This window comes from Gopherus flavomarginatus, chromosome 2, assembly GCF_025201925.1.
Source record: "Gopherus flavomarginatus isolate rGopFla2 chromosome 2, rGopFla2.mat.asm, whole genome shotgun sequence".
NCBI classification, from domain to species: domain Eukaryota; kingdom Metazoa; phylum Chordata; order Testudines; family Testudinidae; genus Gopherus; species Gopherus flavomarginatus.
Window position 1 is genome coordinate 177544133 of NC_066618.1, and position 26011 is coordinate 177570143.

At 42.1% G+C, this 26011-nt stretch overlaps 1 protein-coding gene across 2 annotated transcripts in view; it reads right to left on the minus strand.

Annotated features, from left to right (window-relative positions):
- DUSP22 (dual specificity phosphatase 22) overlaps nucleotides 1-25128 on the minus strand; it is a 59123-nt gene extending 33995 nt beyond the window's left edge. Inside the window, exons 1-3 of one of the 2 annotated variants that reach the window (XM_050940305.1) lie at nucleotides 24709-25128; nucleotides 14914-14947; nucleotides 3054-3136 (exon numbers count right to left, since the gene is read on the minus strand). In XM_050940305.1, coding sequence (XP_050796262.1) covers nucleotides 3054-3136; nucleotides 14914-14947; nucleotides 24709-24729 — 138 coding nt within the window. In that variant the 5' untranslated portion in view covers nucleotides 24730-25128. Of the gene's footprint in view, nucleotides 1-3053; nucleotides 3137-14913; nucleotides 14948-24506; nucleotides 24576-24708 lie in introns of those variants that run through there. The other variant, XM_050940304.1, reaches the window with a different exon arrangement.
- Nucleotides 25129-26011: the final 883 nt, after the last annotated feature.

Sequence of the window (26011 nt, forward strand, 5' to 3'; positions counted from 1 at the left end):
AACAGTGGCAGATTGCTGAATTCATGTTCTCTTTTTTCCAATTTAAGCCATGTCAAGTTTAATACCTATAACATGGCAGCCATACCCTTCCCTATAAAAAGTAAAAACAATCCTTTAAAAAGCTGTTTTCAGCCTTTGTTGTACCACAAGTAGAATACAAGACTTTATTTACTTTAAAAACATTCTGTCTGCAGATATTCCATTTTGAAAGCAAGCAATAGCTTCCCGAGCGTAAACTATAAATAGCAAACTCATAAGAGGATTTATAGAGTTGAACTTTACCAGAAAGGGTTTCGGAAAACAAATCCCACTGAAAAGTTTTTGGTTTCTCAATTATTTCTCCTGAAAAAACTTAAAGCATTTTTATATGAACCCCAAGCAGGCACTCATTTTCACTGATGTGGCAAGCTATGGGACAACAGAAGTTTCATATTTCCTAAGAGTGCAGAAAACACAAGGAACAGAGCAAGAAAATGTAAGTTAAGAAAGCATTTGTTCAAATGCACAATCATTCTCAGGTGAAAAATAATTTTTAAAATGTCCTCATTGGCATTCTTAATAGATTATTAAAATTAGATTTTAGAATACACATTGAATAGTATATTTAGTATTTATGATGGCTGTTTGCCTTTTATTCTTCACTCGACATGGACAATGAAATTAGACTGGTCAATTCCATTTTCTGGTTCTCATGCACTAGCAAGGTGCTACCATGTTGCATATTCAAATGCTACAGAGGAATTATTATTACATCAAAACAAAAAACTATTACTGAAATTACAAATAAATAAATAAATAAAAATACCTGGTAACAGTAGGTTTTGTAAGAATTTTTGAGAGCTAACCTAAGTGACAGTGACCCTTTAAGCATGATTCACTAGAATGATGAATACAATTTCTCTGGTTAATAAAAAACTTCAAATTCATTTTCACACAATGTGTTATTTCATACTACTGATCATTAACTGAATACAGCTATCACTTTACTGTACTATGTTTACCACTTTAAAAACAAAACAAAGTTCTTCCCACAGTTTTTTATTTAAGTTTAGTGAAATAGTTACAATATTTCTTAAACTTAGGATAAGAAATTTAAAAAAAAAAATCAACTTTGGTAAATGGTCAATTCGACTACCATCTTGATTTTTAGAGGTGACTACTCTATCTATGTAACAGGAAAGTTTACTAGGGGTCTGATTTTACAGTCATTCCATGCATTAATCTCAAAATGATTTCAGCGGAATTTCCACTGACAGAGCAGCTACAGAACTGCGTACCTAATGCTGCACCAATGAAGTCAATAGGAGCTTTGCCGTTGACTTCAGTGGCCAAGAGAAAAAGCCCCGAGTCTCTAAGACTGGAATAAAGCTACTAATCTTTTAAAAGCAAAATATAATTTACATAAGACCTAAACTCTAAACATTGTTTTCTGCATATCTTAATTACAACCTGACAAGTAATCATACCTAAATGGAACTAATGAAGTCCTATAACAAGATTTTCTAAATCTTCGTTCATCAGCAAGTACTTAGTTGCAAGTGACTACTGAATTAAGACCATGAATTAGAATGTAATTAATAATAATTTCACTGAAAAACAAAAGGAACTTGCAATCTTCCTTCTACTTAAAGAACTGTGGACAAATTGTAACATCTGTTGTCCACATGAGAGGAGGTTGTAGACTGAGAATACCGTGACTGCACCTGGATTCTGCAGTGAGTAGTTCCCCTACCTTGACTAGAAAATCATGACACTAGACATAAGCAAGCTGTTTATTTTAGAGGACAATACCCCAGAGGAAACACATGCAGCACCCACATAAAAGTGTGATTATATCTTCCTTAGTGAGTGCAATTGTATATCACTCCAGTTAACAGCAGTCTTGAAATTCAATATGTTTTTAGACTGTGCAGTAGGCACACCTTAATAAGTCAAACACACACACACACACACACACACACACACACACACACACACAACAAAGAGAACAGTTTTAGCTTTGCTGATCCACAGTACTGAGCCCAAAGACGATCTACAAATTCCAGTTCACCTTTAACTGTCCTTTCCCCTACGGCTGCCAACCCTACAGGATTGTCCTGGAGTCTCCAGGAATTAAAGATTAATTTTTAATTAAAAGATTATGTCATGTGATGAAACCTCCAGGAATACGTCCAACCAAAATTGGCAACCCTACTTTCCCCAGGTATGAATATATAGGTTACCCAAGCTTTAAAAAAACAAAAAAAAAAAACCCATTCACTGGCTTGCCAGGTCATATGGAAATTTTGCAGAAGTGAGTGGCTGAATCCATTGCTCTTTTTTATCAGAGGGGAACAGAACTAGAGCGCCATATAGGCTCAGAAGGAGAGCAGTAGCGGCAGCGGCACCAGAGGTCATCTTCTGTGGTGCGAATGTTTACAATATGTAGATCAAAGTAAAATGAGGGAGGGAAAGTATTAATTTGCAGAGGGGGCAAATATCTGCCCATGTAAATTGAATAAGTGTTTTTTTGGGGTGTAGCAACACAGGTGTATTCCTTCCAGGCTAACAGGCAATCGTATTTTTTTGTCAAGCCTGGATAATTACATTTTAGACAGAAAAGGATTTGAAGCCTCTTGCAGAAAAAATTTGCTGTGCAGTGTTAGCAAGGGGCATGTTACGGTAAAGGGATATTTTTAAATGGGTTTTAAACATCCTAGAGATCAACACAGAATGTTTAGTTACCTCTGATACTGGGCTAAGAACATGCACTCTCACCAACAGAAGTTGGTCCAATAAAAGATATTACCTCCCCCACCTTGTGTCTCTGATAAAACAGAATGTCAATCGATAAAACTCTGTAACTGAATCCTCCTTTGACAGCTGGATTGCCTGTTGTAACAATATCAGTGATGAAAACTGACTGACTCACAAAACTATGGCTGCCAAATGTTTCGAAGAGAAAATATGGAAAATTGTGTCAAACAATTGTAATAAGGATCAAAGTAAGTAAAGGTTGACAGGCCATTATTTCATGTTCAGGTTAACTAGAGCTATGATGAATTCCCCCTTACCTCAAGCATAGGCCTAGCACCGTCATGGATTGACAGAATGTGTGTAACATTATTCTTGCTCAGTTGCTCCGCATCTCGAGCATCTGTAGTGGGGGGAAAAAAGATTTTTTTAAGTTTCTCTTAAAAAGCTGTTCCCAGTTCTCTAACACATGTTGAGAATCATGATCTTCTGTGAAGATCTTCTAAAAACAAACACATTCAAAAAGACAGGAAGGGGGAAAAAAATGAACTCCAAAGCAGATGATATACTATATAGAGAACAAGCTTAAGAAAACATCCCTAAATTATTAACTCAACAGTTACACCCAATTTTCAGATGCAAAATGTGTGAATCTGTGCGTGTCACACACACACCACATGTATGCAGATAACAGACATATGATACATTTCAGAGCCATGTGATCACTTGCATTTATCATACACCTTTGACTATCTCGCCTATTCTCTGCCCACTAATACTAATCCATCTCCACTTGGATTTATTCTTACATTTCAAACCCTGTAGCACTAAGCACCTTCAAAACTGCCATCGTTGTTTAAGATCAATTTACCATACAAGAGTTCCTTCTACCTTCCACATAGAGAATCCCACCTTCATGTCCCCTTCCACCAACCCTACAGACAAGTTACACTGGCCAAGGTAGGCAATATTCAGTCATGAAAGGTTTAAGGCCTGATAACTCACAATTCTGCAGAGCTAGAAACAGGAGATTTCTTACATTGGACAGGAGAAATTCCCAGCTTCCCAAGAAAATGCACCCCCGTTGCTTCTAATATTGGAAGACCCCAAGAAATCACATTTCAAGTCTAGAAAAACAATGTTAGAGGGTTTTTTTAGAGGGGACTTACATTTATTATTTTCTTCTCCATCCAAGGTTTGTACAGTTGGACTTTTGATTTTACCAACAAAGGGATACAAGAAATAGTGGGGGGGGGGGCGTGCTTGTGCATATGTGTGCGCGCACGTGTATTTAAAAAATCCTCAATTTTTTGTATGTATATATATACATACATATATAGTGTATATGAAAATGTGGTATTATGATTTTATAGACATTTCTTTTAGATGACCTGCAAAACTCACTGGGAAAGTTGGTGGGGAAAAGTTTAGCATTTTTGTTTTGTTTTTAATCTCCCCCTGCCCCCACCCTAATATTCAACATTTCATCAAAACTCACAAGATTTCTATTAGCTCTATAGGAAGCAGAATAACATGGGGGAAGGGAAATTTATAACAATTTAATCAACTTTTGAATCTTGAATTTTCTCATTACTTAAACCAGCTCCACTCATGGGTAAAGTAGCCATCCCAACAAAGCCTTTACATCAGGGGTCGGCAACCTTTCAGAAGTGGTGTGCCGAGTCTTTATTTATTCACTCTAATTTAAGGTTTTGCGTACCTGTAATACATTTTAACATTTTTAGAAGGTCTCTTTCTATAAGTCTATAATACATAACTAAACTATAGTTGTATGTAAAGTAAATAAGGTTTTCAAAATGTTTAAGAAGCTTCATTTAAAATTAAATTAAAATGCAGAGCCCCCTGGACCGGTAGCCAGGATCTGGGTAGTGTGAGTGCCTACCCCTACTTTACGTCATAGTGCCCCGTCATGTATTCACTATGCATTATTCAAAAAACACACACAGAGTAACCCTCACAAACAAAAGTATGATAGAGTCTTTGCCCGAGGTGTTTAAAACAAAATTAAAAGTTTAATAGTCACCAGTGAGTAGTGAATCTGTAGAAAAAAGCAAAGGCCACTGCCACTTCAGCTTCTGGAGTACTGTTAGCTAATAGCAATACTGGGTTCTTATTCTCTGTAGACCAGCTACTAGAGAGGGACGTAGCACCTGTAACATACCATACATGCTCTACTCCTATTAAGTATGGCCAGAGATTTGATAAGTTTCAACATGGGAGAGGTACCAAACCACATATTTAATCAAGTTATATCAAAAATAAGAAAGCACTGTACTAAATACATGTTATTAAGTAAATTTGAGGAAGAAATTTTCCCAAGGTGACTTCTAATCTTGAACCTTACTTATAGGCGCATGAGTATTCAGAATTACAATTAGGTGCTCAGAACTAGAATGCAAGTTAAGGCCTGAAAATTTGGTGCTTAGACCTTTTAAAGAAATGTAGTTGGATTATGTCTACATGAACGGAGTTAAAATCAGTCCGGAGACTGAAATCTGTAGCCACAGTGCAACTTCTCTACACTGGCCCATCAGCAAGACCAGGAGGGAAGACCCTGGTTTGTTCAGTTTGTCTCTAATCTTGATCTCTTGACTGGGAAAGGCTGCCATGCATGTCATTTATGACAGTGTTCTTTGTGATATGGACACCTGTTTTAAAACCAGCCTATACAATCAGTTTATGTTAGCCTGGTTAAATAGATTTAAAAAAGCACAGACCACAAAGGTTTCAAACCGGCTCTTCCTTGGTACAAAAATAACAATAATATCACCTGTACATTCTTTATGTACATGAAAAGATCAATCAGCATCTCTTAATTCGAGTCATTACTCTCTACTATGAAGTTTCAATACTCTTTTTAAATCAGAAAGCAGAAGGTGGCATTTAATCATACCGGCCAACAGATAAAATGCTGAGTATCTGAACACAATGGAATAGAGTTAACAAGTCCATACCCGATTGTGAAAAATACTTAATCTTAAAGGTCTTAGCAGCTCTAAAAATCAGAGAAAAATCAAAACTGTCTAGTTTCACCTCTTCTGAAGGTACAGTATGTGTGACTGCAGAATAGATGTTTATTCATTTGGATCCCTGTGTCACCATTTCAGACAGAATTCAGCACCAAGTACCTGAAAGAATTTGAATTCTCTTCATAACGAGAATGAGCACTTCCAAAGATAACTATGAGACTTGTTGGTACAGCCAGTGTAACCTGCCAGACCATCAGAGGAACAGAGTTGTTAATAATAGTAAGTGCATCCTTGATTATTCTAAGGTCTCAGAGACCATCTGTAAAGTGAAGGCTTTGGAAAACTACAAAAGCTAGCCCAGTTGGACTTTTAAGTCTATACTGTGCACCCTCCAAACATAATTGCATATTTCTGGGCCAGCTACCTGGAACCTCAATTTTAGTTTTAGGGAGGTAGCATTTTCCAATGGATAGGACACTGGACGAGGACATAAGAGATGTGGCTTGGACAGTGACCTAAATGTAGCCTTGAGCAAGTCACTTCATCTCTATGTGCCTTCGTTTCCCCCTCCCAGTCTTTAGCTGTCTTGTCAATTTAACAAGCTTTTCAAGGCAGGATCATCTTTTATTATGCGTTTATACAGTGCCTAGCATAGTTGGGCTCTGATCACAGTTAGTGTAGTGTAAGACAAATAAATTATAATTTAAGAGAATGCTAATGGCTCAGGAGAAACGGTGATCCAGGTTCCCAAAGCCCTGGCAAGACAAGCTTTGCAGCCCAGCTAGCTTTGAAACACAGATGGTTCCCTTTAAAAGTTGACTGGCTAGCAGTGTCATTAAGAACACACAGTACTACCCTTGCAACATTTTAGTGCTTCAGTTAACTGGAGTTTAATAAAATCAATGCTGTATAGCAAGACAGTGTTTTGAGATACTCATAGAAGAGGGCATGAGAACCACACAACAATCCTGAAGCTGTGTACCAAGATCGATGAGGTGGGTGAGGTAATATCTTTTCCCTTACCCACCTTGTCTCTCCAATACCCAGGGACCAACACAGCTACAACAACACTACAAATAATGCCAAGATAAATAGCAGTTCACAGTATACATAATTAAAGCAATAGAAAATCTATAGAGGAGGAAAAAACACAGTCCCTGGCTGGCAAGTTATCAAAGTCTCTAGACTCATGGAATAGATAATTGAGAGAGGGGAAATTCCCTTGCTTCTCCCCATTGCAAATCACTGACATAACAGATAAGATTTAGAAGCTGCCCTCAGTAGCTATACAGACTGCTCACAATATTTCTGCATAATAGAGATGTATGTTCAAATTCATATCTAAAATTGTTACATTAAGGGACCAAAAAGCAAGAACATTCAGTGCTAGAACTGGAATTCTGACTCATTATTTAGCATATCACTATAGTACTGCACCATACAAAGCAGGTTGATGTTCCAAGGTCAGTGTTAGATGCACTCTCTTAGAAATCAGAACTAAAAGAAATCTATTAGGTCACCTCTAGCCTATCTGTTTAGGTCCTGCGCAAGATTCTTCCCTACAGCAGGCTGTTTAATGTTTCATCTAATATAATTTAAAACCTCTCAACTCATAGGGGCAACCACCAGTTTCCTTAGGAAAGTCCTCCCTCACATAGGGGGAAATGTATCAAGTTTTCTCCTCTCCCCTTCCCCCCACATTCAGCCTAGGTTTCTTTTGCTTCATTTTTTTCCATGCTCCTAGCTCTAGCCCCTCGTACTAGTACGGACAGGGTCATAGCCACATAGCCAAAGGAGGAAGATTAATTTTGTAGTTAAGGCACTGGAACAGGATTGGTAGAATCTGGATTGAGTCCCCATTGTATCACACACTTCCTGTGCCATATTTCCCCATGTGTAAAATGGAGATAGTACTTCCCCTACCCCACAGGGTTCCTCTGAGAATATATTCATTAACTATTGGGAGGATCTTCAATACTGAGGTGATGGGGCCATGTAAGTAGATAGGCAGACCCAACTCATCATTAATAATCCCTTCAAGACATGTATGGTGAAAACGATTTCCCTTTCATTGGAATGACAGGAAAAGAATTTTCCCTAAGATTTTGTCACCTCCCCTTCCTTCAAAATATCTAGAGTTTTCCCATCTCTTCTTATCCAGTAAAACCAAAACAACGATTCTGGTGGAGAAAGCCAATCACGTTGATGCCGGTCCAAGTCTGTGGCATCAGACTGTGAGGCATCCCGCAGCTAAAATAATCAGATCAATGAGATCAGCTCAAACTAGATTTGTATTTCTTGGGGGTGGGGGGGGAGGAGGGGGCAATTAGCTTTCTTCTCACCATACACTGTCCTCTTTGTATGCAGTCTCTCTCCCTCCTCCAAACACACAACCCTGCAGCCTTGCCTTCACTGGGCGGGGGGGGGAAAAAGGTGTGCTCTTACCGTGTGCTAAACTAACATATCTAATGAGGTAAAACCCTAGTAAAGGCAATCCAGCTGTAGTTTTATCACATTAGCAGCCTGAGGCAAACTCTCTGCTTCCTGCTAGCATTTAGCTCAACCTGTGAATACATTTGAAAACTACAAACTGCCTTGCCTTCACTAGGATTTTAACACATGGTAAGAACACATCTTTTCTCCTAGTGGACACACCCTGAAGGTATTTTGGAGAAGAACTGGCTGGAGGACTAGGCTAAGGTGACCAGACAGCAAGTGTGAAAAATCAGGACACAGGGTGGGGGGTAATAAGAGTCTATATAAGAAAAAGACCCAAAAAATCAGGACTGTCCCTATAAAATCGGGACATCTGGTCACCCTAGCCTAGGCCAAAACTTTCAAATTTTGGTACCTTAGTTAGGCACACCTACATAATAGGTTTGCCAAGTGGTTGGTTTTCAACCAGAACATCTAGTCGAAAAGGGAAACTGGCAGCGTCCGGTCAACACAGCTGACCAGCCACTAAAAGTCCAGTTACCTGCAGTAGCCAGCCTTCACCACTGGAGTCAGGAAGATCAGCAGGAGCCTGGAGGGGTGGCTCTGCTTAGCAGCTGCTGCTCTTCCTGCCCCCCAAGCAGCCTAACCAAAAGAACAGTCTGGCTCCCAGACCAAGCTCCAAAGTACCTACCAGTGACATCGGGGATGGGGGAGGTCTGTCCCCTCCCCCAATTTCCTCACCCCCTCGCTCCGGGGACTGACCTCTGCCATGCCCCGCTGTGCCTCAATTGGGCAGGCTCCACATCAGCTCCTCCCAGGCTGGATCTACAGGCAGTAGGTGAGTCCCAGGGGATGGGGGAGCGAGCAACGGGGCAGGAGTGGAGCGTGTGCGATGGGGGGATGGGACAGGTGGGGCAGAGGGTGCTCAGTTTTCAGGAATTAGAAAATTGGCAACTCTACTACATAAACTGCCTAGTTTTCAGAGATACTGAGCACCCACCGCCATAGGTGACGAATCCGTGGGTGCTCCAGGGCTGGAGCACCCACAAGGAAAAATTAGTGGGTGCTTTGCATCCACTGGCAGCTCCCCGACCTGCCCCCCCACCCCAGCTCACCTCCGCCTCCTCTCCTGAGCGCGCCACGTTCATCCTCCCCCTCCCTCCCAGAGCTTGAACCACGAAACACCTGTTTCACGCGACAAGTGCTGGGAGGGAGGGGGGAGGAGGAATGCGTCACGCTCGGGGAAGAGGTGGGGATTTGTGGGGGTCCAATAGGGGCAGGGATGGGGCGGAGGCAGGGCAGGGCCAGGGGCGTGAGCACCCACTGGTGCCAAGGAAAGTTGGTGCCTGTGCCCACAGCTCCCACAGAGGATTGTTTCCCACCTCCCCTCGCTCCCCGTGGTTCCAAAGGACACACTTAGTTCTACCCATAATATGCAATGATGTCAGAGAACAAATTGAGTGCCTAGGCAAAACTTCCACCCTTCCTTTTCCTGAAGCTTTAATTCCTGTAAATAAACTTGTTCAAAATACTAAGTAGTTCCATTGTAAAGGAGAAGGGGGGGGAAGAGTAGTTAGCTAAAAAGAGTGCCCCTGAACTAGAGCTCTGCAGCAGGACTGGGAGCCCATGGATCCTGCAGGACTTGCTGCCATAATAGCAGGAGCAGATAAAATGTACTTTGTTGCAGGCAGGATTAGTTGGGGTAGGGGAGACGGGGAAGGAAAACAGACTGAGGTAATTTCTGGGAAAACACTAAATCTCATCAGTTTGTCATTAAATAGAATTTCAGTAATTTCTCTTTTTTTAAATAAAGGTTTTAATATATAAATGTAGCAAGGGACCAAAAGGAGTTGATATCTATTACAACAGGCATTAAAGTATTTTTTTACATGGTTTAAGCAAGATTTGTTTTATTCTTTTAATGGTAAAAATTGTGTCTGAATTCCATTTATAAATATAAATGTAGATGTGTAGATAGATAAATAAAATACATTAAACAGACTTTTTTTAAAAAAAAAAAGTAGCATGGGGGAATCAGTCTCTCTCGTGGGCATTGTTGGATCTAAGGTTTTTGTGGGTGAGAGCAGGATAAAAATGCAAGAAACAATACGGGAGCAGGTGGAAGTGGGAATTACAGGGCAGGACAGGAGTGGGATTAAAACAACAGTCCCACACAGGGCTCTACCCTGAACCTTCTTCCCTTCCTAGGGCAATCCACATTTGAAGCTTTAGCTGTACAAGCCTGTAAATCTAGATGATCTGTGAATCCAGGAGAGCAATACTGTAAGATACTAACCTACTCTTCTTTCTTGAAGGCTGAACCCCAAATGTGCCCCCAGAAAAGGAACTTTTCCTGAAAAAACCTCGAAGAAGCTTATTCAGAAGAATAATGGCACTGTGAACACAGCAGAATCATTTGCTGTGCACTGCATCTTAGGTTGAGGAACAGGAAGAGTGGAAACTTCACCTAAGCTCTTCACTTCATCCATAGTGCCACTGGACTCTTTGGGGGACTTTGCGGCTTTCCCCTCAGAATCGAAAATCCCCCAAATATTCCATTGGAAAAACTCAAATCTTCCAAACATGTTTGCAAGCAGAAAGGACATGTATTACTTTGTATTCAAGCTTGAAGAACTGTGTGTGGCCTTTAACTCTTATTACAGTTTATTGAGCCCTGGTTTTTTGAATCAATTGCACCTGAAAGACCAGCTGGAACTCATGCAGATGAAAAATATTTCCCTACTGCTGCATGGGAAAAGAGGCAAAAACCTTGCACTGTCCCACCAGAGTATTAGAAAAACAACAAATTTCTTCTGATGGGAATACAGAAAGCTGTCCATTGCTGCACAGCAGACACCAGCTTTCGTGTGGGAATAATGGCTTATTGGGGCTTTCAGACCCCCAGCTGTTGAAGTGCAAAGCTGTCAGTCATCAAGGGAGATTACACCAGCTTGTGAGTGGACGGCAGGACTTTGATTTCCACTTCACAGATGAAAATGCTTTCAAATCAGAGGGGGGCACAGGGATTTAATTTGAAGAGGGCTTCTTCTCACCTTCAGCTTCTCCACCACTACATCTCTTACCAAGGTACCAGTCCCATGGAGTTTAGACAGGGCAAGGCCTTGCTCCTGAACAAAAGGAAACCCAGAAGATAATCAATCTGTAAGATTAATTTTCTCCTGGGTTTTAAAGGTGAACTCTTCCTCAGTATTTTGTAAGAAAGGCAGCAGTTCTGCTTGAATTGCCAAGCCCTCTGGATGCACATTCTCCTGAATACTTTGTACCTTAGGAATGTAATTCAGTTTTAATTTTTAGTTAAGGTCCCAGTTCAAGAAAGCTCTTAAGTTCCTAAATCCATCTCTCTTCAGAAAAGTATTGTAAGTACATGCTTAAAGTCCTATGGACTTCAGTGATTTCCTGAATCAGTACTATACAAAGCTTTCCATTCCCAAGGATCCCAAGATGCTATAAAAGCACTCTCACTCTGCCTAAAGCAGTCTGTCTAAAGATTAGAGCAGTGGCCTGTAAGTCAGGACTCCTGAGTTCTGTTCCCATCCATACCATTGACTTGCTCTGCAACCATTTCATAAAATGTAACTCAGTTTACCCATAAGTTAAACATGTCTGCATCTATTTACCTTACATAGACAACTGGAGGCTTAACTTCAGAACAGCAATTCAGGAGCCCTGAAAGACAGGTTCTACATAACTACCAAGTAGGAGTGCTAGTCTGGTGAACGATTCCATGGTCAGAACATTCATTATCCCTTCCAAACAATGGAACTTCCAGAAGCACAGCACCCTCTAACGTAATGCTGGGGTATTACATCAGTTTTGATGAGTATGCAGGGAACCACCTGCTTGAATCATTCATACCACTTCCCATAGCATCTCAGTTTCCTTAGAGGTTTCCCATGCAATTACTAACCTAGCACAGCACTATTCAGCTGTGAAAGATGATAAAAATCACAGTTCAAGGGGAGTCTGTTGTATCACACATTTTTATACTCAAAAAAATCACTTGCAAAACCCAAGCTTTCTAGGCATGAGGCACCACAGAAGGATCCAATTGTTAGAAAGCACTGAGCACCAACTCTCTGAATATGGGTGTCTCAAATCCTGCACCCAAATCACTACTCGCTATTCAAAATCTTGTCCTGTCTTTCATAAACTGCATATGATGTAAATCAGAACACTTGCAAAATAAATCAGTAATCAAATTCCTCTAGGAATGTTTATAGTGGCAAGCTTATATTTGCCTTGTTTCAGAAGCACTGTATTACTTTGCAATGTTAGCTATCTGTCACTGTTGCTATTAGCATTATTAGACTATTTAGAAATTTTTTTAGAAATTCAAAGATTATTAATTATATTCATTAAAGTGTTGTTCTATCCATGCACAGAGTAAATGAGGTAATATCTTTTATTGGACTAACTTCTGATAGTGAAAGGGACAAGCTTTTGAGCATACATAGAGCTTTTCTATAGGTCTGGCAAAGGTACAGTACCCAAAGAACACTGTGTGGCTTGAAAACTTGTCGTCTCTTTCACCAGCAAAAGTTGGCCCAATAAAAGATATTACTTTCCCACCTTGCCTCCTTAACAGCAATTGTCTCTCTCCTGCTCCAGAAATGTAACTAACTCAGAGATCAATTACCTACTGACATGACCTCACAATGGGGTGGAGAGTATTGATTAAATACTATGTAAGCAAAGGCCATTTAAAAAAAACCCACCTTTATTTTTATTAACAAAAACAGCGATAATCGCTGAAGTACAGACATTCATATTGACACCAGCCCTTCCCCCTCCCTCCAGATATGAAATAGCTGATACACTTTAGCTTCATTTATTTTTAACTGGATCCCAATACTACGCTCACCCCACCTTCATTAACACCATGTTTTTATCATGCTAACAGTTATTTGACATACCATTTATAGACCATTTGCAAGGCACGTAGCTGAATGGTTACAGCATGACAAGCCAGAAGGGTTCTAGGATCTAATCTGGGCTGAGGTGCTGACTCACTCTGCAACCTTGGCCTACTCCCCTTCATCTTGCCTTGCCTCAGTCCCTCAGTGGGTGAAAACAGTACCACACTGAGAAACAGATGCTGGGTCTGAGTTTCACTCTCTTGGGAGTATTATCAAAAGTTTTGCCACCACGGCTGGCATGATGATAGGGCCAGTTTCAGAGTCACACACCGTGCGCTATGGGCAAATCCGGGGCCCCTCCCCCACATACTGCATTTTGAAAAACTGAAACAATCTCACATGAAATGCGAGATATCATCCATTCCTCTGAAGTCCTCTCCCACTTTGTTTCATCCAGCAATGAGGCCAACATTAGCTCTGTCACAAGCAGAAGGCACTGCCTCAACTCAGAAGAAGCACTGTCTCTGGGTTTTCTCCCTCTCCCCCTTCTTATTTTCTCCTCCCAACCCCTTACCCGCCCCTTCTGATTTCTGTATCTTCTTTGTTTCCAGTCCCTGTATCCCATCACAAACTTATCATTGCCCTCACTCTCATCTCCTTCCCTTTCATCCCTCACCCACACAGTTGACACAACCAACTTCCCTCCATCCTATGCAGCCCAGTACCATCTTCATGTTTGCCACCTAGCGTAGGAGTGCCCCTCGAACTCATCCTGCACCTCTGGGCTCATTCCAAAGATGCTCCACACAGAAAGGGGAGCAAAATAACTAACTATCAGGATGCTAAAGTGGACCCTGCAGTCCCATCCCCCTGTCAACAAGGGATGGCAGGATCAGATACAAACAATGCCACTATCCTGTTGTAGGTTCATGCTACCAAATATTTCACAGGAGCGAGTGGGGCGGGGGTGGGGGGAAGAAATATTGGTGCAGCACCACCTAAATATGAAATGAAAGGAACAGAACTTGTCCAGTCATGTGAGCAGACCAAATATATGGAGGCATGTGCAGTTGCCACTCAGCAACACGCCTGCTGCTCACAACTAAGCATAGCTCTAGGTAGATCACGTTGCTGGTTATTTATTGGTAGTATTGCAATAGCACCTAGAGACCCCAAGCTGGGATCGCGTCTCCTCTGTGCTAGGCGCTGTGCACATATGTAATGAACAGATGGTCCCTGTCCCAAATATTTAACAATAAGTAATTACAGTCAGTGGGAGCTGCTGGGTGCCCAACCTTAGGTCAACCTTAGCTTTCTTAAAGATAAGGCTCTAAAAGTGATACGTTAAAATCAAATGGAAAATAAAAATCACACACAGAGAGGGAGAGGGAGAACAGATCTGAGTCTACAATATGGACACTGCATCCTGATACTCGGGCATCAAACTCTGTATCTGTCAGTTTCACAAGCATTTATAATAGGGCTCCTTAACGGTTCTGATCTATAGCCACAATAATGAGAGCTATGAATTGGAGGCAAATTAAGACATTAATAATGAGGAAGGTTTACAAAAATGGCCTGGCTCACAGGCCAGTCTGCAAAGGGCAGAACCAATTTACAACAGAGGCCAACACTTGGGAATTCTAGGTGAAGCATGCTCCCAGGAGAGTGTGTGCATTTTTAACCAGTTGTGCAGTGAAGTGTACAGATGACAGAGAAAACATTCTCTTTTTAGTGCTAGTGGGTAGATTCAGAAATTAAGCAAAATGGAGATAAAGAACTTGCACAGATTTTAGTAAATACTGTAGGGCTACGTATGACCCAACACTTTTTCAGACTTAAGTAATCCTAAATTGTAACCATTAAACTAATCTTACCTTTAAAATTGCCAAGGAACAAGCCAGGCAGAATCTGTGAGAAAGAAATATAGTATCAGCTATAGAGGTCTTGTGGTAGCACAGTTCAACAATGTTCGATTTGCATACAGGATGGAACATATTTCTGTTGCAGACTATTGTCTAATAGAATCTAAAAGTGCTGGCAGCATTATATATTTCTCCTTGCAACTTTCCCATTCTATAATGCTTCAGGCATGCTGAACTTCGAAATGTTTCCAACATAATTAGGGGTTGATGGTAATATCTGATGGTTATACACCATCTTCTATGCAAGGATTTCAAAAACAGGCCTTGTAAAACCCTTGTTGTAATGTATTATCCTTATTGAATCAATGAGGAAACAAACACAAAAAAGGTTAAGTGACTTGCCTAAGGACACAGAACAAGTCAGAGAAGGGACTGAAAAATAAAATCCAACAGATCTTGTAGTTCTTGAAGCGGAAGAAGGCAAATCAGATCACTGTCACCCTACATTGCAGTAGGGTACTCTTTCACTGATTCTCACTCTGTTTGTAAGTGCTGTTTGCAGTGATTTCTTATATTTAAGTCACTCAGCTGCACTTCCACACCTCTCTCCTCTGAACTATGTGCTTCTCAGCAGCGCTCCCATAAATTCTTGCTGTTCTTAGTTACATTACTTTCTTTAACTTGGGAGTTTCAAGGTCAGCTCTATGCAGTCTGAGTACATGTGGTTAACATTGTGATGTTACCCATTCCCACCCTTTCATAAACCTCCTCTGAACGGAAGCCAAAACACAAAAGAGCATATATGAAAAAAAAGGAACACACCACAACTCAGAAGTAAAACCTTTGTTCTCTCCCACTGCATGACGGACACCTGGACATCTATGACCAACATCTAATTCCTCTGAAGAAGCTAAAATACGGTAGCTAAAATACATGATCCATTTTCCTTAACATGCATGCAAAGCATACCACTATCAATGACATGTCAACACCGACTTCCTAATGCCTTAGCAACGCCCTAATGTCATCACAACTGCATCAACAATCTCTCTAGCACTGTTATTTAAAGGAAAAACTCCACCCATTTTGCTCAGTCCAGCAATCCAGAAGTTCTAAAAGGTATGAAGCACTTTTGCCAGGGATTGGCATTTGAGCCCTTTCTTCACAACAACCATATTGTTGAAAAGTGACATGATGTGTGTCATGGAGTGTAGCAGCACAGCATATGGGACTGTAAATTAGTTTCCAGCATGCTTTAGTATACTGGTTCCACAAACAAAAACAATTTTTAGTGCTTACTAGGCCATTGTCAATCAGGCCAGAAACCAAAAGAGCCACACTTTCAGGCCAACATTATTTTGCATGAACCTCCCTCCCCTACATCTTTAACTAACATTTCCTCTCCACGTCACATAACATCATATCTAACCCTAGCGTTCAATCCTGTCAATAGCTCTAGAAGGCCATGTTGCCTGGACCCAAAGAACCTTCGCAATTCCCTTAACCACATACAGAGCTGAACAACACTCATCCATTTCGTTTTTATTTTTGCTTTGCCATACTGGGATCTGAAGGAATGTGAAACTTAAAGCGAAAGTCAAGGGTTGCAAAATCACATGAACCAAAGCTGACAATGTCTGACAAAAACCTATGCAAACAGAGACCTGCAAGTTTAACACAGCTAATGCGTTCACGATTTATCTCCTTTTGAGTTTTACTAATTAACATCCTTTACAAAGAGGGCAGAGTCTGACCCATCTAGAAAGTCATTACCTCAAGAGCAGGGCTTTGGAGCTGTGCTCCAACTTCGCGCCAGCTCCAGGTAAAAACCTGCAGATCCACTGCTCCGGAGCTGCTCCACACTCCAGCTCCGGGCTCCGCTCCAAAGCCCTGTTCAAGAGTGCACGTCTCCTTAGTATGGACCACTTTGGGGACCCAGCCCTGAAACTTTTTACTCTCTCTCAAAACATGCTTGGGAAAAAAACCCAAAGCACACTCATGGTACTCTTTAAAAAAAAACTGTGTCTCTGACTCAGCTTGAGTCTCTTCTAGTTAAAGAGATGTGGGCCATTGCCTCTGTTTGAGAGTGAGGATGGGGAGACAGCACATTAGCAGCTTCTCTCAGGAGTATTGTGCCTGTGGCATGAGTGAAGGGCCAGCAACTGCTGGCATAGTATGCTCCCAAACAGATCACAATGGCACAAAATTCAACAACCCAGCCCAGACAACTACCTTAGTCTAAGCTTAAATTTCCAAACACAAATGCAATATTTTGTCTGTGTAGCAGTGAACTCAAATATCACAAAATATCACATGCATCTGAGGAAGTGGGTATTCACCCATGAAAGCTCATGCTCCAATACGTCTGTTAGTCTATAAGGTGCCACAGGACTCTCTGCTGCTTTTACAGATCCAGACTAACACGCTACCCCTCTGATACTCAAATATCACAGTAACACTGTGCTTTGCTATAATATTTTAGACTGTACTGCAGCATTTACATACCAAGAGTATATTCACAAAAGAGGATTACAGTTTATATTCTAGTCATTATGGTTTCTAACCCTAGCGGTAAAGAGAAAATGCCAAGACTGGGTAGAGGGACAGACTGGAAGAGGAATAAAAAGGAAGATGCTCTTTAAATATGATGTCCTCAGTGAAGGTGAAAAAAAACCAGAAGTGTGTATTTGTGCATTATGAAACCAATAAAGGAAATTAAAATGACTTGCAAGGAAGAGGTTGCTTCAGGAGTCATTCTAAAAGAATGAAACCTTACCAAGGGGGAAAGCTATCTGGAAAAAAGCGACTCTTCCTATAGTGCTTACTAATGTTTCAGCACTGTGCTATGGTTGGGAACTTTCAGCTCTGTTATCTCATACTAACTTCAGCAAGTGCAATTTCAGACTATGGAGAAGGGAGGATTAGAACCTCATAAGAGTGATGGATAGGTGTTTGTATGTGAGAGAAGAGTGGAAATGGAGGGGCAGGAAGAGAAGGGTGGCTATATCATGAACTTTTCAACCACTGCTTTGTGAATAAAACAAGAACTCTTCATATGAGCTGAAACACAACATGAAACAAATGCTATTTAGTAAATACAACCATGGACAAGATCTCTACTTTGCCACCAATCACCAAGAACATCTAAGTCAGTCATCGGTTCTTAATTGCATTAATGGGGAAGTCAAAAGAATAAATATTGTGATGGCAGAGCCCTTAAAGAGAGAGCTACTGATACTTATCAACCTCCCAGTAATTCTTCAAATACATAAATCTTTTAAGTGGATGTCTGAATGCCCTATTATTTTCTAAATAGACACATACTCTCAGACTATATTAATATAACTTACTGCATAAAGTTGTTTTGACTAATATCTATAAAGCAATCCATGGAAATTCACTGCAGTTTAATGGGTTTTGTGCAGAGATTATGAGAGGATAATATGATGCAGGACAAGAATAAGAGTATTAGCCTATTTCACTAAGCCTCACAGGAAAGTCACACAGGTTGATGGACCAGATCCTCACCTGATGTAAATTGACATATGTCTATTGATTTCCATGGAACTATTTACATCAGCTGTAACTATCTAGATTGATTTACATTTCTTATAACTTATCCTCTTTATTAAATGCAATTTATATAGGGCACTTATTACAAGATCATTAAGCACATGAATTATAACATTTAAATACATCTACATTAATAAAAGCAGCAAAGAATCCTGTGGCACCTTATAGACTAACAGATGTTTTGGAGCATGAGCTTTCATGGGTGAATACCCACTTTGTCAGATGCACGTAGTGGAAATTTCCAGGGGCAGGTATATATATGCAAGCAAGAAGCAAGCTAGAGATAACGAGGTTAGTTCAATCAGGGAGGATGAGGCCCTCTTCTAGCGGTTGAGGTGTGAAAACCAAGGGAGGAGAAACTGGTTTTGTAGTTGGCAAGCCATTCACGGTCTTTGTTTAATCCTGAGCTGATGGTGTCAAATTTGCAGATGAACTGAAGCTCAGCAGTTTCTCTTTGAAGTCTGGTCCTAAAGTTTTTTTGTTGCAGGATGGCCACCTTAAGATCTGCTATAGTGTGGCCAGGGAGGTTGAAGTGTTCTCCTACAGGTTTTTGTATATTGCCATTCCTAATATCTGATTTGTGTCCATTTATCCTTTTCCGTAGAGACTGTCCAGTTTGGCCAATGTACATAGCAGAGGGGCATTGCTGGCATATATTACATTGATGGACGTGCAGGTGAATGAACTGGTGATGGTATGGCTGATCTGGTTAGGTCCTGTGATGGTGTTGCTGGTGTAGATATGTGGGCAGAGTTGGCATCAAGGTTTATTGCATGGATTGGCTCCTGAGGTAGAGTTACTATGGTGCGGAGCGCAGTTACTGGTGAGAATATGCTTCAGCTTGGCAGGTTGTCTGTGGGTGAGGACTGGCCTGACACCCAAGGCCTGTGAAAGTGTGGGATCATTGTCCAGGATGGGTTGTAGATCCCTGATGATGCATTGGAGGGGTTTTAGCTGGGGACTGTATGTGATGGCCAGTGGAGTCCTGTTGGTTTCTTTCCTGGGTTTGTCTTGCAGTAGGAGGCTTCTGGGTGCACGTCTGGCTCTGTTGATCTGTTTCCTTATTTCCTCGTGCGGGTATTGTAGTTTTGAGAATGCTTGGTGGAGATTTTGTAGGTGTTGGTCTCTGTATGAAGGATTAGAGCAGATGCGGTTGTACCTCAGTGCTTAGCTGTAGACAATGGATCGTGTGATGTGCCCGGGATGGAAGCTGGAGGCATGAAGGTAGGCATACAGATCGGTAGGTTTTCGATATAAGATGGTGTTAATGTGACCATCATTTATTTGCACCGTGGTGTCTAGGAAGTGGACCTCCCGTGTAGATTGGCCCAGGCTGAGGTTGATGGTGGGGTGGAAGCTGTTGAAATTGTGGTGGAATTTTTCCAGAGTCTCCTTCCCATGGGTCCAGATGATGAAGATGTCATCAATGTAGCATAGGTAGAGAAGGGGCGTGAATGGACGAGAGCTGAGGAAGCGTTGTTCCAGGTCGGCCATAAAAATATTGGCATATTGTGGGGCCATGAGGGTGCCCATAGTGGTGCCACTGATCTGGAGATATATATTGTCATCAATTTGAAATAGTTGTGCGTGAGGATAAAGGCACAGAGCTCAGCAACCAGCTGTGCTGTGGCATCATCAGGGATACTGTTCCTGACAGCATGTATTCCATCTGTGTGTGGGATGTTTGTGTAGAGAGCCTCTACATCCATGGTGGCTAGGATGGTGTTTTCTGGAAGGTCACCAATGCATTGTAGTTTCCTCAGGAAATCAGAGGTGTCACGGAGATAGCTGGGAGTGCTGGTGGCATAGGGTCTGAGTAGAGAGTCCACATATCCAGACAGTCCTTCAGTGAGAGTGCCAATGCCCGAGATGATGGGGGGTCCAGGATTTCCGGGTTTGTGGATCTTGGGTAGTAGATAGAATAACCTTGGTCGGGGCTCTAAGGGTAGGTTGATTTGTTCCGGTGTTAGTGTAGGGAGTGTCCAGAGTAGATGGTGCAGTTTCTTAGTGTATTCTTCAGTGGGATCTGTGGGAAGTGGCCTGTAGAATTTGGTATTGGAGAGTTGTCTGGCAGCCTCATTTTGGTAGTCAGGCCTGTTCATGATGACAACAGCACCTCCTTTATCAGCCTCTTTGATTATAATGTCAGGGTGATTTCTGAGGCTGTGGATGGCATTGCGTTCTGTATGACTTAGATTATGAGGCAAGCGAGGTTTTTCCACAATTTCTGCCTGTGCACGTCGGCATTCAATGTATAGGTCCAGACTGTCATTTCGACCCTCAGGAGGAGTCCATGTGGAGTTTTTCTTCTTTTGCTGTTGGTGGGAGGGTAACTGTGTATCAGTGCGCTGTTCAGTGTTGTCCTGAAAGTATTCTTTGAATCAGAAATGGCGAAAGTAGGCTTCCAGATTTCTGCAGAACTGTATCATGTTGGTGGAGGTGGCAGGGCAGAAACAGAGTCCCAGAGATAGCCCAGAAGAAAACTCTCTCCTGAGTGTGTGGTTGTATAGATTGATGATATTGCTGGCTGGGTTAAGGGTAACATGGTTGTGGCCCCATGTGGCAGGTAGGAGTTTACACAGCTTACAGTCCTTTTTCCTTTGTAGAGAGATGAAGTGAGTAATGTAGATCTCCTGTCTTATTTTAGTGAAGTCCATTTGTATGGAAGTTTGGTTATTAATGAGACCTGCACGTCCACCAATGTAATATACGCCATCATATGCCAGCAATGCCCCTCTGCTATGTACATCGGCCAAACTGGACAGTCGCTACGGAAAAGGATAAATGGACACAAATCAGACATTAGGAATGGCAATATACAAAAACCTGTAGGAGAACACTTCAACCTCCCTGGCCACACTATAGCAGATCTTAAGGTGGTCATCCTGCAGCAAAAAAACTTTAGGACCAGACTTCAAAGAGAAACTGCTGAGCTTCAGTTCATCTGCAAATTTGACACCATCAGCTCAGGATTAAACAAAGACCGTGAATGGCTTGCCAACTACAAAACCAGTTTCTCCTCCCTTGGTTTTCACACCTCAACTGCTGGAAGAGGGCCTTATCCTCCCTGATTGAACTAACCTCGTTATCTCTAGCTTGCTTCTTGCTTGCATATATATACCTGCCCCTGGAAATTTCCACTACGTGCATCCGACGAAGTGGGTATTCACCCACGAAAGCTCATGCTCCAAAACGTCTGTTAGTCTATAAGGTGCCACAGGATTCTTTGCTGCTTTTACAGATCCAGACTAACACGGCTGCCCCTCTGATACTACACTAATAAATCCAGTTGCCATTTTAACAATGCCACTAAAAGAACCTTCTCCCCATGAAATACTGAGACTTACATCATCCCTTCAAGAAAGCCTGAGTGAATAAAAAGATGTTGCAACATACAGTTAATTGATCTTTAGGGTATCAGACAAGAATGGAGTGAATCCCAGTGAAAGGCTCTTCACTGAGAATGCCTTTCATTAAGAATACCTTGCTCACAGACAAATCTAAGATATCTGTTTGAGCCTTATCTCCCACCTGATCTCAGCTGCCAAACTTCAAAATGAAGAAGAGGGGGGTTCTAAGGTCCTGCATGATTTTGAAACACAGAAATCAACATGAACCTTGAACTAAAACCAGTGTCAGAGATAAAGCATGAGGAGCTAGATTAAGAAAAGGAAAATGCAGACTGTTAAGAAAAACTCTAGCAATCAGATCAGTTGGACTGCAGAATAGCCTTCCACAGAAGTGGTAGAAAGCCCATCACTGGAACCATTTCTGACTGGAGTAGGAAAGACCTCTAGAAACTACTGTGACAGAAGATAGGCTAAGTAAAGAAAAAATATCTGCAAGATTTTAGCCCTCAACTGAAGAGCTTAAAGACAGAAGACACTGAAAATTAATTGCAGTTAAGTGGTGAATTTGCAGTCAGAGGGGGCTTGCTAGCCAGCCATTTTCCCATAGTTGTGTTGCATGGGAATAATACTATGAACAAATGCTTCCAATTTACTTTGGAAGAATCCAGTGCATGACTAGGCACCAGGCTTGAGAACAACAAGCACAGCTATTTTTTGCTAAAATGGGTAGCACAAGGTGTAACAGACAAAAAGTGCCCCAGTCCTCTGCAAGCCTTTCTATAAGCCCCAAAACCCAAATAAAAATCAGGTGCACTTACGACTATGAAATACATGTATACCACATTTCTAATTAAACAAAACACATAGGAACCCCACTGCACTCATGACTAGAACACACAACAGTGACAAGGGCTCAAGAACCAACAGCATCTGTAGCAGTCTCTGGAGTTTTTCAATTCCTGAGCCATTAGGGGCAACAATTAATCCTCTCTTGGCTTCAGTACAAAGAGATTATCCTAATTAAAGTAATCCACCATCTGATGAGCTGCTCAAATCATGTCCCTCTGCAGTCTCCATCATATATGGCTACACTGCAAGAAGGACTCAAATTACCAACTAATGTCACTGGTACTGAGAGGCATTGGTGACTCAGGGGACCACATGCATCCAACAATCAGCTTTGATGATTCCAAGCCTCTCTTAATCCCTTGTGCTACTGCTGGCTCACAAGATGGACAGAAAAGGCAATATGCTTGGTGCCACATTCTAATGATTCTAAGAATAAAACCAGCACCCAAAATCTTCAAAAATGACTTTGGATTTTGGGCACCTCAATTTTTGGGTATCCAATTTGAGATACATTAAAATGGACCTGCTTTTCAAAAAGTGCTGACCATCCACCATCTGTAAAAGCAAAGTAATTAGAAGGTTATGTCCTAAGTAACCCAAATAAAGCAGAGGGAGATCCATAATTGATTTTCAATTGACCACACTTCCCCAAAGTCACAGATAAGGCAGGTATGTGTTATTTATTCCCATTTTGCAGACAGGAAAACAAATGTGGAGGGGTTAAAGATCTGATCCTGCATCCATTAACATCAATGGGCCCAGGATCAGGTCCTCAGTGATTTGCCCAAGGCCTCACAGCAAGTCAGTTCAGAGCCAGGAAATCCTAGCTCCCAGCCTCATGTTCAGTCTATTAATCACATGGCCCTCAAGTGCTAGACAGAGATACATCAAAAGTGGGATCCTTGACACTCCCAACAGTAAATGTAAGGCAAAATATATAGTAATCAGTAAACAATCAGCCTCCCTATGTTAGTTTGAAAATCTAATTAACTTGCATTAAACAAGTGTCTGAACACAAAAAGAGCTGATGCTGGAAGAGAAAAGAAAGACACATCCAGATTCCTCTATGCTGAATAGTATCAGCTAGGAAAATCCTGATAGTTATAGAAATTCAAATATTTCTTATAGGTGACACTCAAAAAACCACTTAAGAAAACAAATAATACAGCAAAAGAGCCAAGAACCACAACAATCACGATAAAGGTTTTTGACTTGGCTTCTCCAAGGCATAGGGAATAACACAATATGCCCTGAGACTGACTCGGGGGTGGGAGGAAGGTAACTGTGGAACTGTTAGATGCCTAGGAGATTTCGAAACATAAAGAACGTCATATATTTTCCTCCAGCAGCTTCTAACAAGTCTGGCATCTTGATCTTCCTAGCCCTCCTCTGCGTGCTGGATGGTTTTAAAGGGGCTGCCCAGAATACTCCTTGAACATCAAGGTAGCTGTAAGGACTCTGGCTGCCTGAGACATTTCCGTCTTCTCGTGCAAAACCGAGAAACACACAAACAACAAGGAAACGACAACCAAGAAATACACATATACGCCCTGAATACTAGTCATGTGGGCAGCAGGTTTATAAAGGCGCGTGAGGGCTCAGGGATCGGGAGTAGAATTATCTACCTCTCCCACTTTGCTAAACTAGTCTACAGCAAATGTATTTTGCAGGGTGAGGAAGAAAGAAAGACCTACTTAGTATCAGCTGAAACCAAATCATCCTGCATGCATGGCAGCTGCAGATTGCTAACCAGGAAACGCGCCCCCAGGGGGAATTTCAGCCATCATCTCCTTCCCTTCCCCAAAAGCCAAAATTAAAGTTAGGCAGAAAAACCTCATTTGATCTCAGCTGTCCATAAACTCCTGCAGCAACGGCTCGTTTACCCCTCATAGTATAAGGATGTTTACTGCAAAACAAAGCAGGGAGGGGGAGGGCAGGCTGTGGATTTATCTTTACAGCAGCTTTTCGATCCTGAGGAGCCCTGCACACCCCGACGCACATGCACACAACGAATAACAATAAGCAGCAGCATTACCTTGTTCATCCCATTCCCCATGGCTCTAAGCGGACTGAACTTTAGTACCACGGGAGAACGCTTGGCTGCAGGCTAAGCTTGCTTGCACGCTGCAGGTCAATGTGCATGGGGAAGTGTTTGCCCTGTGATGAGAGTGTGTATGGGGTAAGGGATTTACTGTCAATTCTTAGCTGGAGCGCTCAGGATCATCTCTGCCCCCAGCGTGCCTAGGCTTTTCTCCCAGATGCCTTGTGATCAGAGGAGGTTTTCCGCTTGGCTGCCCCTAGACCTCGCTGCACGGGAGAACAGCTGAACTAGTCACCATGGCTTCATTGCCAGGAACCACCTCTCGGCTCTCGCCCTTCTGTTTGCAGGGCTCGCCACCCCCACGTGTGATTAGAACCCAAACGTCTAGGAAGCTCCCCCCGCCCGCAGGCTGCCCTGGGGCTTGTAGTTCCGCTGCTGCAGGCTCCCCCCGCCGAGACCCGCCTAAGAAAACTACAGGTCCCGCCGTGCAAATCGACACCGGCCCTCCTCCGCCTGTAGCACACGCGGAGAGAGACTAGGGTGCGTCCTGCCCACTCTCATTCCTGGAAGGGTGAGTAAGCGGTGGCTGCTGGTGCTATGGGTGTGTGGGATGAGGCGGGAGGTTGTTTAGTTTCTCAGCAGCCCGGGCCAAAATTAAGTTGCCACATTGAAATAATCAAACCTATTTCTTGCCGTTTATGCAAATCAGGCTTGGGTTTAAAAAAGAAAAACAGGAAAAAAAAAACAACCTTCTATTCAGGGCCTTGTGCCAGGAAATCGCTGCTGACTGAGCTTTATGCTGATGTGTACAGTGGTTGCAAAGACTAGGGTCTCTGTAAAGCCCCTGTACCCCCCACATCCTGGCTTTTCCAGGATCTGCCTGTATTCCCAGTAGGGCTGTAATATAGACACTACCGTGGTGGCTAGGTTGATGGAAGCTTGGGGCTGCTTAGGTGTCACACAGGGTGTGAAATTGTTCACAGCCCTGAGCCATACTGTGAGGTCAACTTATTTTTGTAGTGTAGACCAGGCCTTAGGACAGATCTACACTCCAAAGTTAAGTTAGACTCATAGGTCAGAAGGGACCAATCTGATCATCTAGTCTGACCTCCTGCACAAGGCAGGCCACAGAACCCCACCTATCCAATTTTATAACAACCCCTATCCCAGGACTGAGTTATTGAAATCCTCAAAAATGGTTTGAAGACCTCAAGCTGCAGAGAAACCACCAGCAAGCGACCCGTGCCCCACGCTGCAGGGGAAGGCGAAAAACCTCCAGGGCACCTGCCAATCCGCC